The sequence below is a fragment of the Podarcis filfolensis genome, assembly GCF_964270895.1.
Source record: "Podarcis filfolensis genome assembly, chromosome: 1".
Lineage (NCBI taxonomy): Eukaryota > Metazoa > Chordata > Lepidosauria > Squamata > Lacertidae > Podarcis > Podarcis filfolensis.
In genome coordinates, this window is record NC_139604.1 from 97,632,220 (window position 1) to 97,649,450 (window position 17,231).

Consider the following 17,231-nt stretch of genomic DNA (forward strand, 5'->3'; position numbering starts at 1 on the left):
TTCCATCACAGAAATCTCTTCAACCCTGCAAAAACTTCTGTGAAAGTGTGGAAGGAGATTTTTGCTGATTTCCACTGGAACATGATTGGAGGAACGGCATTGGATACAACCCAATCTGACCAATGTTATACATGTCCTGTTCTAGAAGCTGCATTACAGTTTTTAGGTCAGAAAACCCATATGCGGTTCCCATTTTTTAGTGGTGAATTTGCTTTTGTCTTCTGGCTGGGAGACCATTGCTCTGACATCCTTGGAAGTCTTCTTCAGTAATAAAACCCCACTCTTATTCTGATAGAATTTGATGCTACAGAGCAAGTCCTTTAGAAGCATTCAGAGCACTGTCTGTTTATCTGAGCTGGATCATTTTTGAGGATGCGGACAAGGTGCTTGCAGCGATGCAGTCAAGCACCTGTATTCTTCACTCTTGCTCAACTTGACTTCTTAGAGCTAGTCAAAGGATTGCCTGGGTAGGTCAAGGGAGTGATTAATGCTTCATTGGAGCATGAGGAGGCTAGATGAGGAGGTCAAAAAGTTGGCTGAATCCTTCTGGGGCTGACTTTCTTGGGTTCAAGAGGTGAGGAGATGGCTTGCTCTGGACCAGGTTACAGAAGGAATAGGCGCATAGACTGGGGATACTAATGGGTCCAATATTGCCTCTGGAGGCTCATGAGACCTCAGTGGCTAGGAATTTCTGGCTAGGAATATGACCCTTTCAAGAGATGATTCCGCCATTGTACTCCATGCTTTAGTAACTTCCGGACTGGCTTATTGTGACATGTTCTACATGGGTCTGCCCTCGAAGAAGACTCGGAAACTTCAACTGGTCCAAAATGCAGCATCCAGATTACTGGCTGGGGTTCCATTTAGAACTCACATAACCTCTATTTTAAAACAGCCGCATTGATTGCCAAGTTTGTTTCCAGCCTCAATTCAAAGTGCTCACATTAGTGTTTAAGCCCTGTAAACAAATGAGGCCCCATTTCATAAAGACTTCTGCTTGCCAGATGGAACAGTACTCCTACTCTCTCCCTCTCCTGTTCTGCTCCCACCCCCCAGAAAACCCCGGTCAATTTCAGGGGTGTGGGGGCATGCAGGACATGCTGAATGGGAAAAGCTAAAAAGAAAAAAGAAACTAACCTCTTTCTCTCCTTGGCCCCAATCTGTGGGCCCTGCTGTGCATCTGCATCTGGGTATCAGTTTCCTCCCCACCTGCATCCTGATAGCCAAACTGACAATGTCACAGTGGCACCTTCGCAGAAGTAGTTTGGGTGATCAAGTGCAAAACAGAACAGCTCTCCTGCAACTTTGAAAACTTGTTATGCAAGCTACACCTGCTGAATTTCTCTTTTCTACACAACTGTTAAAAGGGAAGGAGCCATGTTGTCTTTTGCAACCATACAAATGGGGTCTTCAGAGCTTCAAGATAAGCTCCCTGTCATGCTAAAGAAGCACTGGGATTTTTATTTCTGTTTTTTAAAAGATTTGCAATTAAATGTTGACCAATCTCTGTTGCATATAATAAAACTGTTTAATAAAAACAAATCACTATCTTTTTGTCCTGATAGCTGCTTTCCCAGAAAATTTATTTTGTGGCCAGCCTTATTCCCCAGAGAGTGTAAAATGACATAGGATATTAAATACCAACACATGTATCACAGAAAATATAAATTTAATACTGTGATCGGTGTCTAAAATAGGAGGAACAGAAGGGAGGGGGCACTTGAGTATGTAAATAAAGCAGTATCACAATGCAACAGAACCTTTTCGACAATGAGCTTTAATCCAAGCGGCTAGACGACAATACAATCTAAGTCCGTATGACATAAATGTGATTGATGTCTTCCTCCTACAGCATGCCCTGGGAGCTCAGAAAGAGGCAGTAGTAATAGCAACACAACTCAATGGTAAATCACACCATTAGTAGTTAATAAATGCATGTATTTCTCAAGGCAGCCATGTAAAACCAGTACACAGCCTATTATTCCAATGCCTGTAAGCTTTAATTACAACCTTATTAAAGTACATTGTGCTAATGATTCTTTCAAATTCTCTGATTTTTTCCTACTGGCAATTCTATAAAAGGGAACCCTGGATTGCAAAGTTTGTGTTTTGAGCCAGGAGGTAAGTTACAAAGAAAAGCAGGGAAATCCAAAGAGTATTAAAATAATCTTAGTTTAAACATGACAGCACCCAAGTGGAAGTAACAAAACCATCCTTATTGATTCCTGTACATCTTCCCACTCTAAAGTTGCAATCCTAAACAAACTTACAGTCGTACCTTGGTTCTTGAATGGAATCCATTCCAGAAGTCCGTTCGATTCTGAAAACATTCGAAAACCAAGATGCGGCTTCTGATTGGCTGCAGGAACCTCCTGCACTCAATTGGAAGCGGTGGAAGTAGTGTCGGACATTTGGGTTCCAAAGAACTTTCGCAAACCGGAACACTCACTTCTGGGTTTGCGGTGTTCAGGAGCCAAGACATTCAAGTTGCAAGGCGTTTGACAACCAAGGTAAGACTGTACTAAAGAGGAAAGCTCTTGAACTGGAAACTTCTGAATAAACATATAGGGAGTAGTGGTCTATGTTGTGGGGTAGGTCCATTAGGTTGGCAGAAGCTGGGACAAAGCAACAGGAGCTCACTGTGTCATGTGGATTCGAACTGCCAACCTTCTGATTGGCATGCCCTAGAGGCTCAGTGATTTAGACCACAGCACCACCCACATCTCACACAGTGTTGAATTAGGGTTTAAAACCCCAAATAAACATGGGAGAAGAAGACATATGTAGGCTGCCCATATGCATCTCTTCCACCACTGCTCACCACCCAACAGCCCCCCTTGACATACCCAGATCACTCAGGGTGGACCTGATCTGACCCAAGGTAATCTGGGGCTTCCTGAACCCATTCTAGCTAAACCCTGGGTCAAACCAAATTGGCCCAAATTGATTCAAGGCCCATTTGGAGTTACCACATAGTCTTACTAGAAAGTGTGGATCATTTTCACTGTATGGTTTAATCACTACTCGGTACTAGAATTAGTTGTATTTATTATTGTCTACTGACTGGTGTGTCTTCTAAGGCTTCCATGACAGAAATGCCATGTATATCTTTTTCAAAGATACATATATTGCAATTTCTTCATATATTTGTTCAGAGGGGACAAAAGGAGTAGAAGCAGTCCAAATAACTGCCAACAAAATAAGCCTAGACTGTGCATAGATGTTTAATTTCCCAGTGCCTATTTCTGACTCAAAAATAGTTTCCTCCTCAGCAGACGTTCCACCGATTTCTCCTTTCCACACTTATCTGTCTTAAAAATTTCTGCCATGTCTCTGTACTATTGGCCCCTTTGCGCTCTCCTTAATAAAGAACTGTTATAATGTGTATCCCCTTTAGAATTAGTTTGACCAGTAGCAGAATGTTATGAATTTTGAAAATGCTGTCAGTTGGGATTGGTTGCATTTACCAATTTAAAATGAGTTTTGTTTCAAAGCACTTTGCCTGCCATCCAAGGTAATTGGAAAGCAAGTTTGAAAAATCTTCTAATGTGCTTTTTAAAATGGACCAAGGCTACAGAGGCAGCCTCTTAGACAAACTATAATTAATTTCTATCTGTCTAACCTGATCAGTGCAGGCTGACAGTCCCTCTGTATTCCTTATTTTTAATGTATGTGTATTTTTTTCCAATAGACTACATCTTCCTTTCATCTGCCTCTTTTCCTTCGGTAAATTGGCATTTTCTGTCTTCTAGGAATCTCATTACCATCTAGTGATTCTCCATTTCTTCATAATAAAGGTGCCCAACTTATGTGCCCAAAAGAAATGTAAATATGTATTTTTCTTTACCAAAGCTTTATTCCCCATGCCTTTTGTGAACTGATGACACATGCCATTAGTGTTCTGAAATCATTCTAAACACCCAATAAGAGAACAGTCTATCCCTCTTGTAAAAGTTTCTGCATATGCAGCACTCTGCTTTCAGTACTGAATACTCAACAGAATACTCATACATGAGTCTACATTCTCGGGAACTAGATTACATACTTTTGGAGGGGTTACATTTCCTCATATGGATATTATTATTTGCCTGGGGTTTGGGAGGAAGGATCTCCCAAAAAGAGGACTTCGTTTAGTGAAGCCACGTGAAGGTTTCTCTCAGCATTTTAGAAAAGAAAACCAAGGTCCAACTGTGGTTGAACAGATTTGTCAATTTCAGCTTGTCTCAGTTTCTCATATCTTTCCAATCTGAAGTTGAAGTCTCCACATTTCTGTATCAGTTTGCAGATTTTGGGGGGTCGGGGGATACCCTCTTAAAATTCATCAGCATTTCAGTGCACTTTTTTCATAATTTACACAGTTTGGGAAGCAATTCCTCCTTATACAATGACTTAATATTTCCCCCCCCTAATATATGGATTTTTTTATGCACGGTTTCCCCTAATAAACATATTTTTGTACATGCCTACTTGGTTGGAAAACAGCATCACAAAATTTGGAAAAATGAAGATATCAGAAGTTTGCATTAAAATGCAAAACAAATTTCACTTCTTCCCTATTGCTAGTCCAAATCACATGTGTGTATGTGTGTGTTTGTTTTGAAAAGTGTGATATTCATACTTTTTTAAAAAAGGCTTAAGAACTCCATCCTCCCAAAGGTCACTGTTACCAACAGTACTGTGAGAAAGAGAATCATCAGGAAGCAAGACAAACCACCATTACAACTATCCGCGGCTAACACCCCTTTCTTTCCTTCCCAAGGCCATCAGAACCTGTGCAAAAGAGAACCAGGGTCATCTTTTTTGGGAGTGGCTGTGTGATGCTACCCTGAAATACACCTGGACAAGTCACCAACAAGCTCCAGAAGGCCACTTCAAGGTAAACTGAGTAGCCAAGTGTTGCCATGTAGTATGGTTCAACTGTTACTCTACACATGTCCCATAACTGTATGTTATTTGGCTTTATTTTGACCAAAGAGCACAGAATTGTGGTAAACCAGAGACAGCCCCATATATGGTACAATCCAGCAGTGATCTCAGCACATGCCAGTCACAGGCAGGAGGTTGCACTTGGTTAACTGGCTCACAGAACCCATTGCAGCCATGTTTTTGAACTATGCACACCCCACAGTAGCTCGGGATGTGTGTGTGTGTGTGTGTGTGTGTGTGTGATGCTGGCATGTCCCCACCCAAACCCAGCCTTGCTTCCCATGAAAAGGTTGCTGAGGTGACTGCAGATTTCTGCTAGGCCTGAGAAGATCCACTCTGTAAGGTCAACATTGACAGTCTCTTCTGAGGTGTTTGGATTGCTGGGGGCTAACCAAATATATATTAAGAAGAACTAATGCTTTCCCCCCTTCCTCTCTAAACATCACTTTTCTTTTGTGTTTAGCAGACTTTTTCAAGTGTAAGGAAGGGTAAACACGCTTTAAGTGTTCCTACTCCTACAAATACTACTACTACTACTACTACTACTACTACTACTACTAAATTATATTTAAATACCACCCTTTATATGATGATCATAGGGTGGTTTACAACATAAAAACACAAAAGACATAAATGCTAGTTTATCAGGGTTACCACACAGCTGCTTCATCTACACTATGGCCACATGCACAGGTTATGTTCAAGGTTTTCATGCGCATTGTCAGAGTGCACATAAGCACTCTCTATTACATCCCTACCCCGGTTCCACAATCTTTTCCTGCAACTTCCAGGTTCACAGTGATGCTCACATGCTTGATTGCACATTCTTTGAACGCGCGAAAAATGCCTGTACGGTGGTACCTCGGGTTAAGAACTTAATTCATTCCGGAGGTCCGTACTTAACCTGAAACTGTTCTTAACCTGAAGCACCACTTTAGCCAATGGGGCCTCCCACTGCCGCTGCGCCCCCGTCACACGATTTCTGTTAGGATGAGAACAAAGTTCTTAACCTGAGGTACTATTTCTGGGTTAGCGGAGTCTGTAACCTGAAGCGTCTGTAACCTGAGGTACCACTTTATATTTCTAGACACACATTTGTTCACAATTGAACAGCCACTGTGGTGTAGTAGATACAGCAGTATACCTGAACTAGAGGAAACTGTTCTCAAATTATCACTCTGCCACAAGGCTGACTTCATGGCTATGGGTAACTCACACTCTCTGCCTGTCAAACCTACATCCTCACAGGGAATGAGTAGCCCTGTATGTGACTCCTCCAAGCTGCTTGGGCATGGCATACAATGGTGATGAATAAATAAATTATTGTTTCACTTCTTTTCAGTGCCCAGAACTTTGCTGATGTCACACATATGATTTATGTTGTTCATTTGTGCCCCAGTGGAGCCACCAAGAAGCAGGAACAATTCTGTTAAAAGTTAAAAGCCACTGTTAGAGAGAGCAAAAGTCATTTATGTATACAGAATTCTGTAATACTTTTTGTTCAGCACAGGTCTTTACTAGTGTAACTTTTAACATTCTTATATAAGAAACCAGGCTAGCCGCACATTTTAAATGGCTAGACCCCTATGCTTTGCACAGCTTGTAGTAGTAAACAGCAACATAAAAGGACCCATAAATGTCAAAGCAATGTACTTCTCAATTCTCATAGTTTACCTATGAGACGAGAGCTATTTTTTCCCAGCTAAAAAATGGTAGATTTGTGTTTTCAATGGGCATTTTCCAGGTATTTTATAGAGCTTTCCCAAGTGTTTCATTGTAGGAAGGTGAAAAGTATATCAGTGATCAAGTTTTAGACAATGAATGTTGGGAGGGAAATCAATAGTCTGATTAAAAAGAAAAAGCTCAGGAGGCTCCTAAACCTAAGAAGTTGATTTCTTACCTCAGTATATCTCACTCAAAGCACCAACTGGCCTGGCCTTCAGATTTACTGGGCCATTACTCCTTGCGTGCTTTTAAATGAAGGACGGTATCAGTATGAATGAGAAGCAATTAGCACCTAGGGAGTGTGTGTCCCCTGATGTAACTCTCCAGAGAGCAACCCCTCAACTGCCACGTGGAGAAATGGGATGTTTGGATTGAAATTCTTTCTGTAGATGATTGCCGTTCAGAGTTATTAGGAGCCTCTCAAAATTATCAGCACCTAAAACCCTGGAAATGGCATAAATGATGGTGGATAATAACCTTTGGGGTGGGCATCAGACAAAATAAGCAGTAGAATGTCCTCATAAACCAGAAGACTCTGAGTATCCTTAAGAACTAAAGGAGAGTAAGCCATAATGAACTTCTCATATATTCTGCAGCAAGGTTCAAACATTTACCAGGCCAAATGAAACCTTCTACTTCTCCACCATATATACTGTATCTGTGACTAAAACATGGGAGCGCCCGACAAACATTCCTTGGACATGTGCACAATTGGGTGTCACCACAGAGCTCTCGTCTCACATATGATGATGATTACGACTACCTACTATTACATTTTAAAACTGGCCTTCATCCCAAGGGAAGATTTTATTTGCATGGTGGAAGGGAGAGCACACTTGCTCCGAGACTCCTCCGAGACTCTTGCCAGCCTGGTCAAGTGTGCAAAATGGCCTACGGATCTACACATCTATTTGAAAAAGTCATCCAGTGGTCAAAAGAAACTGTCTTGCTTATTTATTTAATAAATTTATAACAATAATATAATAATAATAATAATAATAATTTATTTTTGCACCCTGCCCATCTGGCTGGGTTGCCCCAGCCACTCTGGGCAGCTTCCAGCATATATAAAAATATAGAAAAACATTAAACCTTAAAAAGTTTCCCTATACAGGGCTGCCTTCAGATGTATACTTGTATACTACTTTTTAAACTCAAGGTGTTTTGTAAGCCATACGTCAAACATATAATAAAGTACAAGACCATGAAATAATACAATAATTTCATGTAATACAATAATTTCATAATACAATAATGTCAAAAGAGTATTTCTAAATGTTACCTAAAGCCAAGAAAATCAACACTTACAGAGCATAATCAGGAGAAAATTGGGGATCTCTGGAAGTGGTACAGAGGAGAAGACAACACTTCTTGCAAGTATTATACAGGGCAATATGTTTCAATGAATGTGGTCCTTGCTGTACATAATAAATGCAAGTACGAGTAGGAATGCACCTGGATGTAAGAATTAGAATGTCTGCATAAGGCCGCTACAGCAAAAATAAAACACTCATTTAATATTTCCATGGTGAATGCCATGCTGGTACTTTCATTGCAAAATGCAAACATCTAATCTTTCGTCAAGATCACACATATCAACCCAGTCCAGTGATTAAATGACTTCTTCCTGGTGAGCTAGTTTTCGTGGTAAAGATAGGAGTAAATGCATTAAGGGCTATGTATTGATTTTAATTAGAATGGGCAGTCCACCATTAATATGAGTTGTGGTGCCCCTAAAACAGTTGTCAGGGGGGGATTAATTAATTTATTGTAAATTAATATATTAATTGAGAGTGGGTAAAAGCAGTCAAGGCAAATTAATTCAGAGTGAGAGAAAAATAAAAGGGGGATTGGATCAACATAAACCAGAAGAGGAAGCTCTAGCCTGTTTATCAAGACCAGAGAGTATTGAACACCATATTAAAACAGGATACCTGTTCTGATTGGGGGGAAAACAAAGCAATTATAATAAAGGCACTAAATTAAATAAGACGAAGCTATTTTCTCTTCCACAGAAGATGTGGAAAATAGGGAATAGGAGAATGTGTGTGTGTAGATAGCTAGAGAGAAAGATAGATATAGTTGGTGATTGATAAGCATGACAAACTGATCTAGAAGCCCTGTCCTGTGTCCAGTAAGCATGGGACTCCTTTGCCCAGAGGCATTGTGGTCCATAGACTGGATCAGAATCCTGGGCAAGGTTTTGTTTAGTATCTTCTCTGTGTGATGGGCTCATGGGGAAAATCTGTCTCATGAGCCCTTGCTGCAGAAGGGAGGGGAAAGTCTATAAGGCTGCTTCCCCTGGAGCTCACAGCCATTTTGCTTTGAGAGCTTTCTGCCCGCCCCACCCTCAGGTTAGAGTCTTTACTGAGCAATTTTGGGTCGCTGGTTGACAGGTCTGGAAAGAGTTCTCTCTCTCTCTCCCTCTCCCTCTCCCTCTCCCTGATTGGCATTTGGTTGGGGGTTTTATTCCCGACTTTCACTCAGTGAAATTATGGCTTTCCTTTGTTAGGCGAAATAACGTTGTTAGTATGAGGGTGGAAATGGCATTGAGCAGGGTCAACATAGTATATTTCCCCCCATAAGGGGCCTGAGGGGAGAATTGACCATGGCAAACCCAAGCGTGGGTTCGGTGTCTGCCTGGTTGGAATCTGCATCCTGGTGAGACCTTGCTTGCTTGGCTTGTACCACAGCAAGGTTCAACACTGGCTGACTCCCGTTGTACAGGTTTGGAGTGACCCAAACCCAGAGGATCCATTCCATCAACATGGGGCTTGTGGAATGATGAACTAATCCTGGGACCCAATGCCATGCCAACCCTTGCCCTGCCTGCTGCAGCTGTCAATAAAGATATGGCCAGATTTTATCTCATCACCGTTGTGCATTCTGGTTATTTTGCTGCTCTCATGGGTCACATAACGCACCTGCCTGGGCAAGGCTATCTAGAAAAGAGGCCAGCAAATTAAACTGGAGTTCTTAGAACTAAACGGATGAAATACAATGAATCAGCCAGCACAGTCCTAAATATTTGTGCCTGGTTTCCAGAGTAGATGCATTAGGTATAATCCGTACACCCCTGGCAGGGAATCTAGAGCCTGTAGTAGGTCAAGAACATATCCCAGTGCTTCTGTGAACCAGAACCTTCTACGTAAGGCCCAATAGAACAGTCTGAGCTGATCTACACATTATTTTAAAAGCTCATATAAGTGGTCTCCTGAACCTAAAAACATAATCTGAGACAACTTATGCAAGGCGATCCATGCAGAAGATGTACCTCAAAATGTAAAATCCCTTTCCCCAGAAATATCCACTGCAATATCCTTTGACTCCCCCTCTCATCCTCTACAGTGTACACACAAAGGCAAGCAGACCATTCAGATGAGTCGCAGATTAAGAACTGTACCTCCAGGGCCAAGAGGATGCCAGAGCTGTTAATGAGCAGAATCAGATAAACTATTAGATGGAAGAAGGCTTCTTTTGGATAACAGAAGTCATGTCCAAATGAGAACAAAAAGGGGAAACAAACTTTGGCAAAGTACCAACAACAAAAATTATTTAAATACCTCAAAAGACTGGCTAGGGAAGTGGCTGGACCTTTGGATGACAAGGGAGTCTAAGGTGTGCTAAGGGAGGATAAAGAAATTGCAGAGAAGCTGAATTTATTATTTGCATCTGTCTTCACAGCAGGCAATGCAGGGTGGCATTCAGCTAAATAATTGCATGAGTGGAAGAACTTCTGCTTGCACAATGACACCAAACTCTGGAGGCAAAGGCATAGCCTGCAAAGATCTAACAGTCAGCTGGTAGGGTCTTACAGACCACTATGTGTGGGACTTTACAAGATCCAATGTTCAGCTGAAGTCTTGTGAAATCCTGTGCAGAACTGTACCCACACTGTACCCACCCACTGATCATTGGGCTTTGTAAAGCTCAGCATACAGCGCTGTGCAGAATCCAGTGCCATTCAGCTGAGTCAGGTCTTTCAGGTGTAGGGCAAATGTCAGCCAAAATGGCATTATGGGCCAAATGGGAAGATCTTGCAGGCCCAATTATTCTCACAGCCTGGAGCTTCCATACTGCTAGCTAAGGTGGCTTCTTGTGCCTCTGTAAACATTGTTTACACATTGAACAACATGTTATATTATTTATGCTAAACCGATTAGTTGGACTTTTCCTAGATAGGGCTGCTAGCCTGCTCTCTTTCTACTGGTGCCCCATAAAACTCAAAGGAATCCAACAGCACAACCTGTCCCCAGCCTCTGGTTATAGCAAAGGGGGAAAGGGTTTTTCATTGGTGGCTTGCTATTCAAGCTGTTTTAGCAAAGATCTGGTTATAAAAATATAGACATTTCCATAAAGGCTGGCCACATCTATATTCTTGTTTCATTCTAAAGATTCTTCATCTGTAAAAAAGCCCTATATTTATTATTACATTCATAGTTCACCTTTTCTCCAAGAAAGGAAATCTGCGTACACGACTCCCTTCCTCAGCAATCTCCATAACAACCCGATGTGGTAGGTTAGTCTAAGTGGAAGTGAATGGCCTCAACATCACCCAGTGCATTTCATGGATGAACTCGGCTCCCTGCAGTCCAAGCACTTTAACCACTATCCCACACTGCCCCAATATATGGGTCACATAATTTATAATTAAACAATTGTATATGGGGTCTTGTTGATGTTGCTAGGAACTACACCTTAAAAAACTATACTTAATAATTTCCACTTTAAAAAATCAGCAGATCTATAAATTTCCCTTCTAGATTCTGTCCATAAATCAGGGTTGCCTTTTCAGTTGTTACTGGACTACAACTCTCATCATCCATGACCATTGTGACTGGGGCTGATGGGAGCTGCAGTGCAACAATGTCTGGGGAGTACCACATTGGTTGCCCCTGTCATAAACCATTTGCTTTTTAAAAATATAATGGTATAAATTATTTTTCTGTGGCATGAGTGGCTGTGATGCTGGTTATATTAATGGTCATTGCCATTTGTGCTCTAGCTGGCCTCCAAATCAATAAGCATGCTTAGTTGCCTGTCATTAAAATTGATCTCTACTACCCTTCCAAATTGACGTCACATTCAACTGTAAATATCATCAAATAAGCTGTCACCTCATTTCCCTTATCTGTGTTTTTTTCTCCCAAAAGATAGATTTCTTCTGTAAGACTGAACAGTAGAATTCTTCTTAATTATTTCTGACATTTCACCAATGGCATCTTCTGGCTTTTCCTCAGAGGACAGAAATGTCTGGCCTCTGTCCTTTGGAAGCAAAGGGGAGAAAACAACATCCACTTCTGTTTCAAATGGTCTGAACCAAAATACACCTCAGAAATTAAACTCTGATGGTCATTACTAAGTAAAAAGAATTAAAGAAATGAATGCGAACCTTTCAACTCGTGAACAGACTTCACAAAAACCTTCTGCCAATGCTTTCAAACCATGCGCTGAACTTTTGCTTCTTGTGTACTTAATGATAGCACAGAAGCGGTCATGTGAATTGGCCCTCAGGGATCTCAGGGCCAGGTAGGGTGCTTCTGTATAAACAGCAGATTCCTCCTCTAAGACAGATGCAATTATGTGACAGAGAAAACAGAGAGATGGAATTTGAAAGGTGTACAGAAGCAAACATTTTAACAGCCCAGCACGTCCTGAAGATATTCTTCCTCAGGGGCACTTAGATGTAAAGCACTCTACCCTACACCGTTATTTCAAAACAGGGTTGTACATCAGTGCCTCTGAGGGGGGGGGGATCTTAAAAACATATCATGTCATAAAATGCTTATTTTTCTGCACTTTTGAAATGGCATCTTGACTTCCTCCTTTTTCTTTTGAAATTTTGTAACAACCAAGGGGACTTTTGAAAATCAACAGTCATTTGCCCTTTCTGCATATACAGTACACTAAATGTGCTGCAGGCATTTCTTGGGTGCCAGAGGGCATTATACTGTCACCGATGCTATTTAACATCTACAGCAAGACAGGGAGCAGTCATTAGGAGTTTTGGAGGCATGTGAGAACAGTAGACTGATAATAACTATTTCTCTGTAACATCTGAATTGGGACAGCGTGATAAGGCCTTTGGACCGATGCGTGGATGCAGTGGCCAGCTAAATGTGGGCTAATAAAATACATCCAAATTCTGGCAAAACGGACACTGTGTGTGAGCGGTTCCTGAGCCCACGAAGTCAGTACACTGCTGTCCTGAATGAGGTTAAACTCTCCTTGAAGGAACAGATGCATAATTTGGGGGTGCTCGGGAGCAGATTACTTGAGAGACTACCTTCCCCTTTATATATGCAGTAGATCACTGTGGTCCCTGGGAGAATTTCCTCTGTATGTTCCATGCTCTGCATTAACTTGGAGCTCCTCCCTCTTCAAACTTTCTAATCAGAGATTTTAAAATCTACAAAACAAAACAGGGCTTTCCGTGTGACTGAGAAGGGGAGACTGATATTGACAAGCTGGAATGTGTGCAGAGGAGGGCAACCAGGATGACAAAGGGTCTGGAAACAAAGCCTTATGAGGAGTGGTTGAGGGAGCTGGGTGTGTTTAGCCTGGAAAAGAGGAGTGTGAGAGGAGATATGATATGATATCTCAAGGATACCACAAGGAAGATGGAACAAGCTTGTTTTCTATTGCTCTGGAGGGTAGGACCCAAACCAGTGGATTCAAATTACAATAAAGGAGATTCCAACTATATGTTGGGAAGAATTTTCTGAAGGTAAGAGCTGTTCAACAGTGGAATAGACTACCTTGGAAGATTGTGGATTTTTTAGAGACTGGATAGCAATCTGTCGGAGATGCTTAAGCTGTGATTCCTGCATTGCAGGGTGTTGGACAAGATGATCCTTTGGATCCCTTCCAACTTTACAATCATGGGTGTAGCCAGGGGGGCAAGGGGGGCAGCTGCCCCCCAATTAAGTAAATGAGTAGAAATACTTAACTGGCCAACTGCATCACAGATATCTCAGTTCTGCCCCTACAACATAAAGCCTGCCCCCCTAAAATAAATCCTGGCCACACCCATGTCTACAATGCCATGATTCAAAGCTTGATTTTATTGTTAATATTTTATATTGTTTTATGGGAAACTGCTTAGAGGTTTTTGTCTATGAATCTTGTAAAATTAAATGAAGAATTTTGCATGATCGATACTCTCTATGTGCAGCAAAACTGTAAGTGTATGAAGAATAGTTTGTGAAGAATAGTTGAAGTTGTAATAGGTCAGAAAAGGTTGAAGATAGATACCTTCCAGCTGTGTTGATTCTCTATTTTCTCATTCTATGTACATGTTACTTGCATCTACTGAACATTTAAGTAATGCAGTATCTCATATGTCAACTACCTGTTTTACCTGGCACAAAACTGTCTAATATTCTCAGAAACTAAATATCATAACCCTTCTGAACATTATGCACTGTGACCTTAAATGTGCAAATTTGATTGTACAGATGTGGATTCTCAGGTGTAAGGAAATATATAATCTAAAGTTAACACATCAAACGTTTGCCACTAAACCCCATGGAAGTGGCCTTCTCCTTTGATTTGCTAACTGCTATACTATGAATCCCTTGTTCACTTCATGTAAAACAAGCATACCTATTTTCCCTTGTCAAATGTTAGATGGTATGGAGATGATGTATTATGTTTGTTTAATCCAGTACTTTTAGCAGAACTACAGGAAGCAAAGGCAGGGCAAGCACAAACCAGGTGTAAAGTAATCTATCAAGAAAACAGAAGATGAATTACTTACAGCACTGTCAAATGTGAACTGCAAGGCAGTGTACACACAATATTAAACTGAGAGGCAAAGGAAAAAAGGCATAGACTCAATGTTTCATGTCCTTACACACACACACTCTCTCTCTCTCACACACACAACATAGACAAGGGTTAAACAATAGTTGCATGGCAGTTTAGATAAACACAAGACAGAAAATGGATGCTCTTTCAAGATAAACTACTTCTCCCTCTTCTCTCTCACTCAGTGGCAAGACACATTTACATTATCAATTGCTAATTCTGTCACCAAGTCTCAGCATGGTTGGACATTTACCAAGGACCCATGTTCCAGCAAGAGCCAAGCTGAAAAGAGCCCCAGAGACTTGCTGCAGGAATGAGCAGCAGGCCTGGCTGGTGGGGTGGGGCGGTCCTGCAGAGCAACCCTCCCAACAGCAGCATCTTTGCTGCTTACCTGGGGTGGGGTAGGCTGGTAGCAAGATCAGGGATGCATGGGCGTCCCATTAGGAGTGCTGGATGGCTCCGCTGGTGCAGTCACACAGCCTTGTCCTCACCACTGTCCTACCCCACCAGTCCTGCTGATGAGACCAATTCTTTGAGGAACAGAGCCCATGGAGAATGTCTTGCCCAAAGACCCTCCAAAATCTGAAGCCGACACTGAATCTGAGGATAGCTGAAGCGGGGACAAAGAGGAAGGAATGTGAGCTTACTTTCCTTACCCATTTGCTGATTTCTGAAATGTGGGGATAAATATATCTGGAAGACATACTATCTGACCTAGAAATGCAACTGCTTAATCCTATATACCTGGAAACAAGCCGGGACTATTCAAGGCTGGTACACAGATGCACTTGGTCACTAGAAAGTGATTGCTAGCATGTAATACTGTAATGCGGTAACTTCATTATATACAAGTCACCAAGGCTGTAATTCTAAACCTACTTACTTTGGAGTATGTCCCACTGAGTTCCACCGAAGTTTTGTGTAGATAGATACAGATATAGGATTACACTGCATGGCTATGATCATACATATGCTTACCCAGAAACATTGAACTCAATTAGACTTACTCTCAGCTAAGTATTATCAGACTGCAGAATGTCCCATTTGTGCACATTAATGTGAAATATCAAATAATAAGAAATCAGGTGATGTCCTTCATGTGAAGGGGAGATCTGTGGGGGCAAGAGAAATTTCACTTTGTTCACTGTTAGATTTTCTATCTTCCTTATCACTATGTTGCTTGTTCCAGAGAAGTGTACTTCTATTCATAAAATAAAAACAGAAACAAAAGGTTCTTGTAATAAATTTAAGATTAACTCTGAACAATCTCAGAGTTACTTTGTCAGGATTACTTAGAGATATTTAATTTTTTCTGAAATCATTATCTGTATATAAATCTTAAGGGAGGGAACATTTATAAAGGAATTGATAGGATTAGTAGGAGGAATTGATCCTTATTTATCCTTTAATTTCAGTATTCTGCATCCATTAGCTCATGATATTAAAATACTATTAAGCTGCTCACTGAACAAACAAATTGACAAGACATTAGAAAAACCTGAATCACTAAATGAATATTTCAATGAATGAATGAATGAATGTCTATTTAGTGTGTCTGTAACTAGTTAACGCACAACAGACCACTATGGCATCTTTATACACAGGGCAAACAGTGCCTGATTGCATACAAATAGCATAGCTGCCGTACCAGCGCATATATTGTATCTGCTCAGCAAACACTGTGCAGCAACAAGGCCTAATAAATTCATTGCAACAAAATCCTCTCATAGAATGCAGGGGTTATGAGACCAGGTGTTAAGGGAGGTCTGATCTCTTAAATTTCCCAAGATGGTAGCATCTGCATTGTTACTCCTTGCACTTCATGTCAGGTTCAAGCCCTAAGGTAACCTAAAAACCCTAAACAAGTAATACTCACAGGAATATTTTGGTGGCTGAAGGAAATTCTGGCTGCAGCAGATTTGAAACAGCCATTGTTGAAACAGGGACCTATTTTTAGGGGAAAGGGTTTTATTCAGTGCTGGGGTTATCAGGACAGAAATGTGCTTATTCTATCAACAACTGTATCTGCAAGTGCACTTCTTTATTTTTTTCTGCCTCTGGGAACTCCTATGGGGAAATGCAAAATCTGTACCTAATGTTACTGTTGCATGGAGGGCAAAATTTGCCCTCCCCTAACACAGATACAAAGCCCAGGGGGAAGATGTACAATATATATCTGTGCATAGAGGACACACATACCCAGTTTCCCATAATATACAAACCCTCCACATAAACAAACTCAAATCGCCCATGTTTATGACAGGCATTTTGTTATTTTTTTTATTTAAAATAAAATAGGTTACAGCTTTTTTGTGTGTCACTGCTCAAGAACTAACTTGTATTGATATTGTTTTATTTCCACCCCGACTTTAGAATAAGCCCTCACAAGGTTACTTACAATAAAAAAAAATGTTCAAACAGTTGAACACACACATAAAACAACAGGTGCAATTACACAGTGGAAGCCGGCAGGGCAGCACTGCTCAGCTGGCTTCCCAATGCTGCTGCAAGAGGGGAAGGGGCAAGGCAGCTGGGAGCTCGGTGTGAGCGCAGCAGCCAGTGTCCAGATTGGCTCTGCCATTGTACCCGTACTGCCTTGCCCCTCCCAGTCACCAGCCATGACGTGTGGCATTGGGAACCCAGGTAGGCAACACCCCTATGCCCATGCTTCCCTACCAGCTACTACTGCAATCATATATAGAGGGCCAGCAGTAAATGCCTGGCAAGATTATAAAGTATTTAGGGACTGTTTAAAGCTGGCAGGAGTTGGG

The 17,231-nt window shown here is 41.3% G+C and overlaps 1 protein-coding gene and 1 long non-coding RNA gene across 16 annotated transcripts in view; one reads left to right on the forward strand and one right to left on the reverse strand.

The window, feature by feature from the left end:
* LOC310766788 overlaps window positions 1–17,231 on the reverse strand; it is a 65,739-nt gene that overhangs the window by 35,183 nt on the left and 13,325 nt on the right. The gene's annotated exons all lie outside the window — the stretch shown is intronic.
* The window catches only part of LOC310765832 (uncharacterized protein), a 44,461-nt gene continuing 29,011 nt past the window's right edge, over window positions 1,782–17,231 (forward strand). For 7 of the 15 annotated variants that reach the window (XR_014549825.1, XM_083621396.1, XM_083621397.1 and 4 more), the window contains exons 1-2: window positions 1,782–2,510; window positions 4,760–4,876. Coding sequence is in view for 6 of the 15 variants with exons in the window: in XM_083621396.1 (XP_083477522.1) it covers window positions 2,343–2,510; window positions 4,760–4,876 (285 nt within the window). In the remaining 9 variants the exon portion in view is untranslated. Of the gene's footprint in view, window positions 2,511–3,449; window positions 3,515–3,752; window positions 3,826–4,759; window positions 4,877–6,268; window positions 7,509–9,378; window positions 9,521–17,231 lie in introns of those variants that run through there. The other 8 variants (XR_014549826.1, XR_014549827.1, XR_014549828.1 and 5 more) reach the window with 8 other exon arrangements.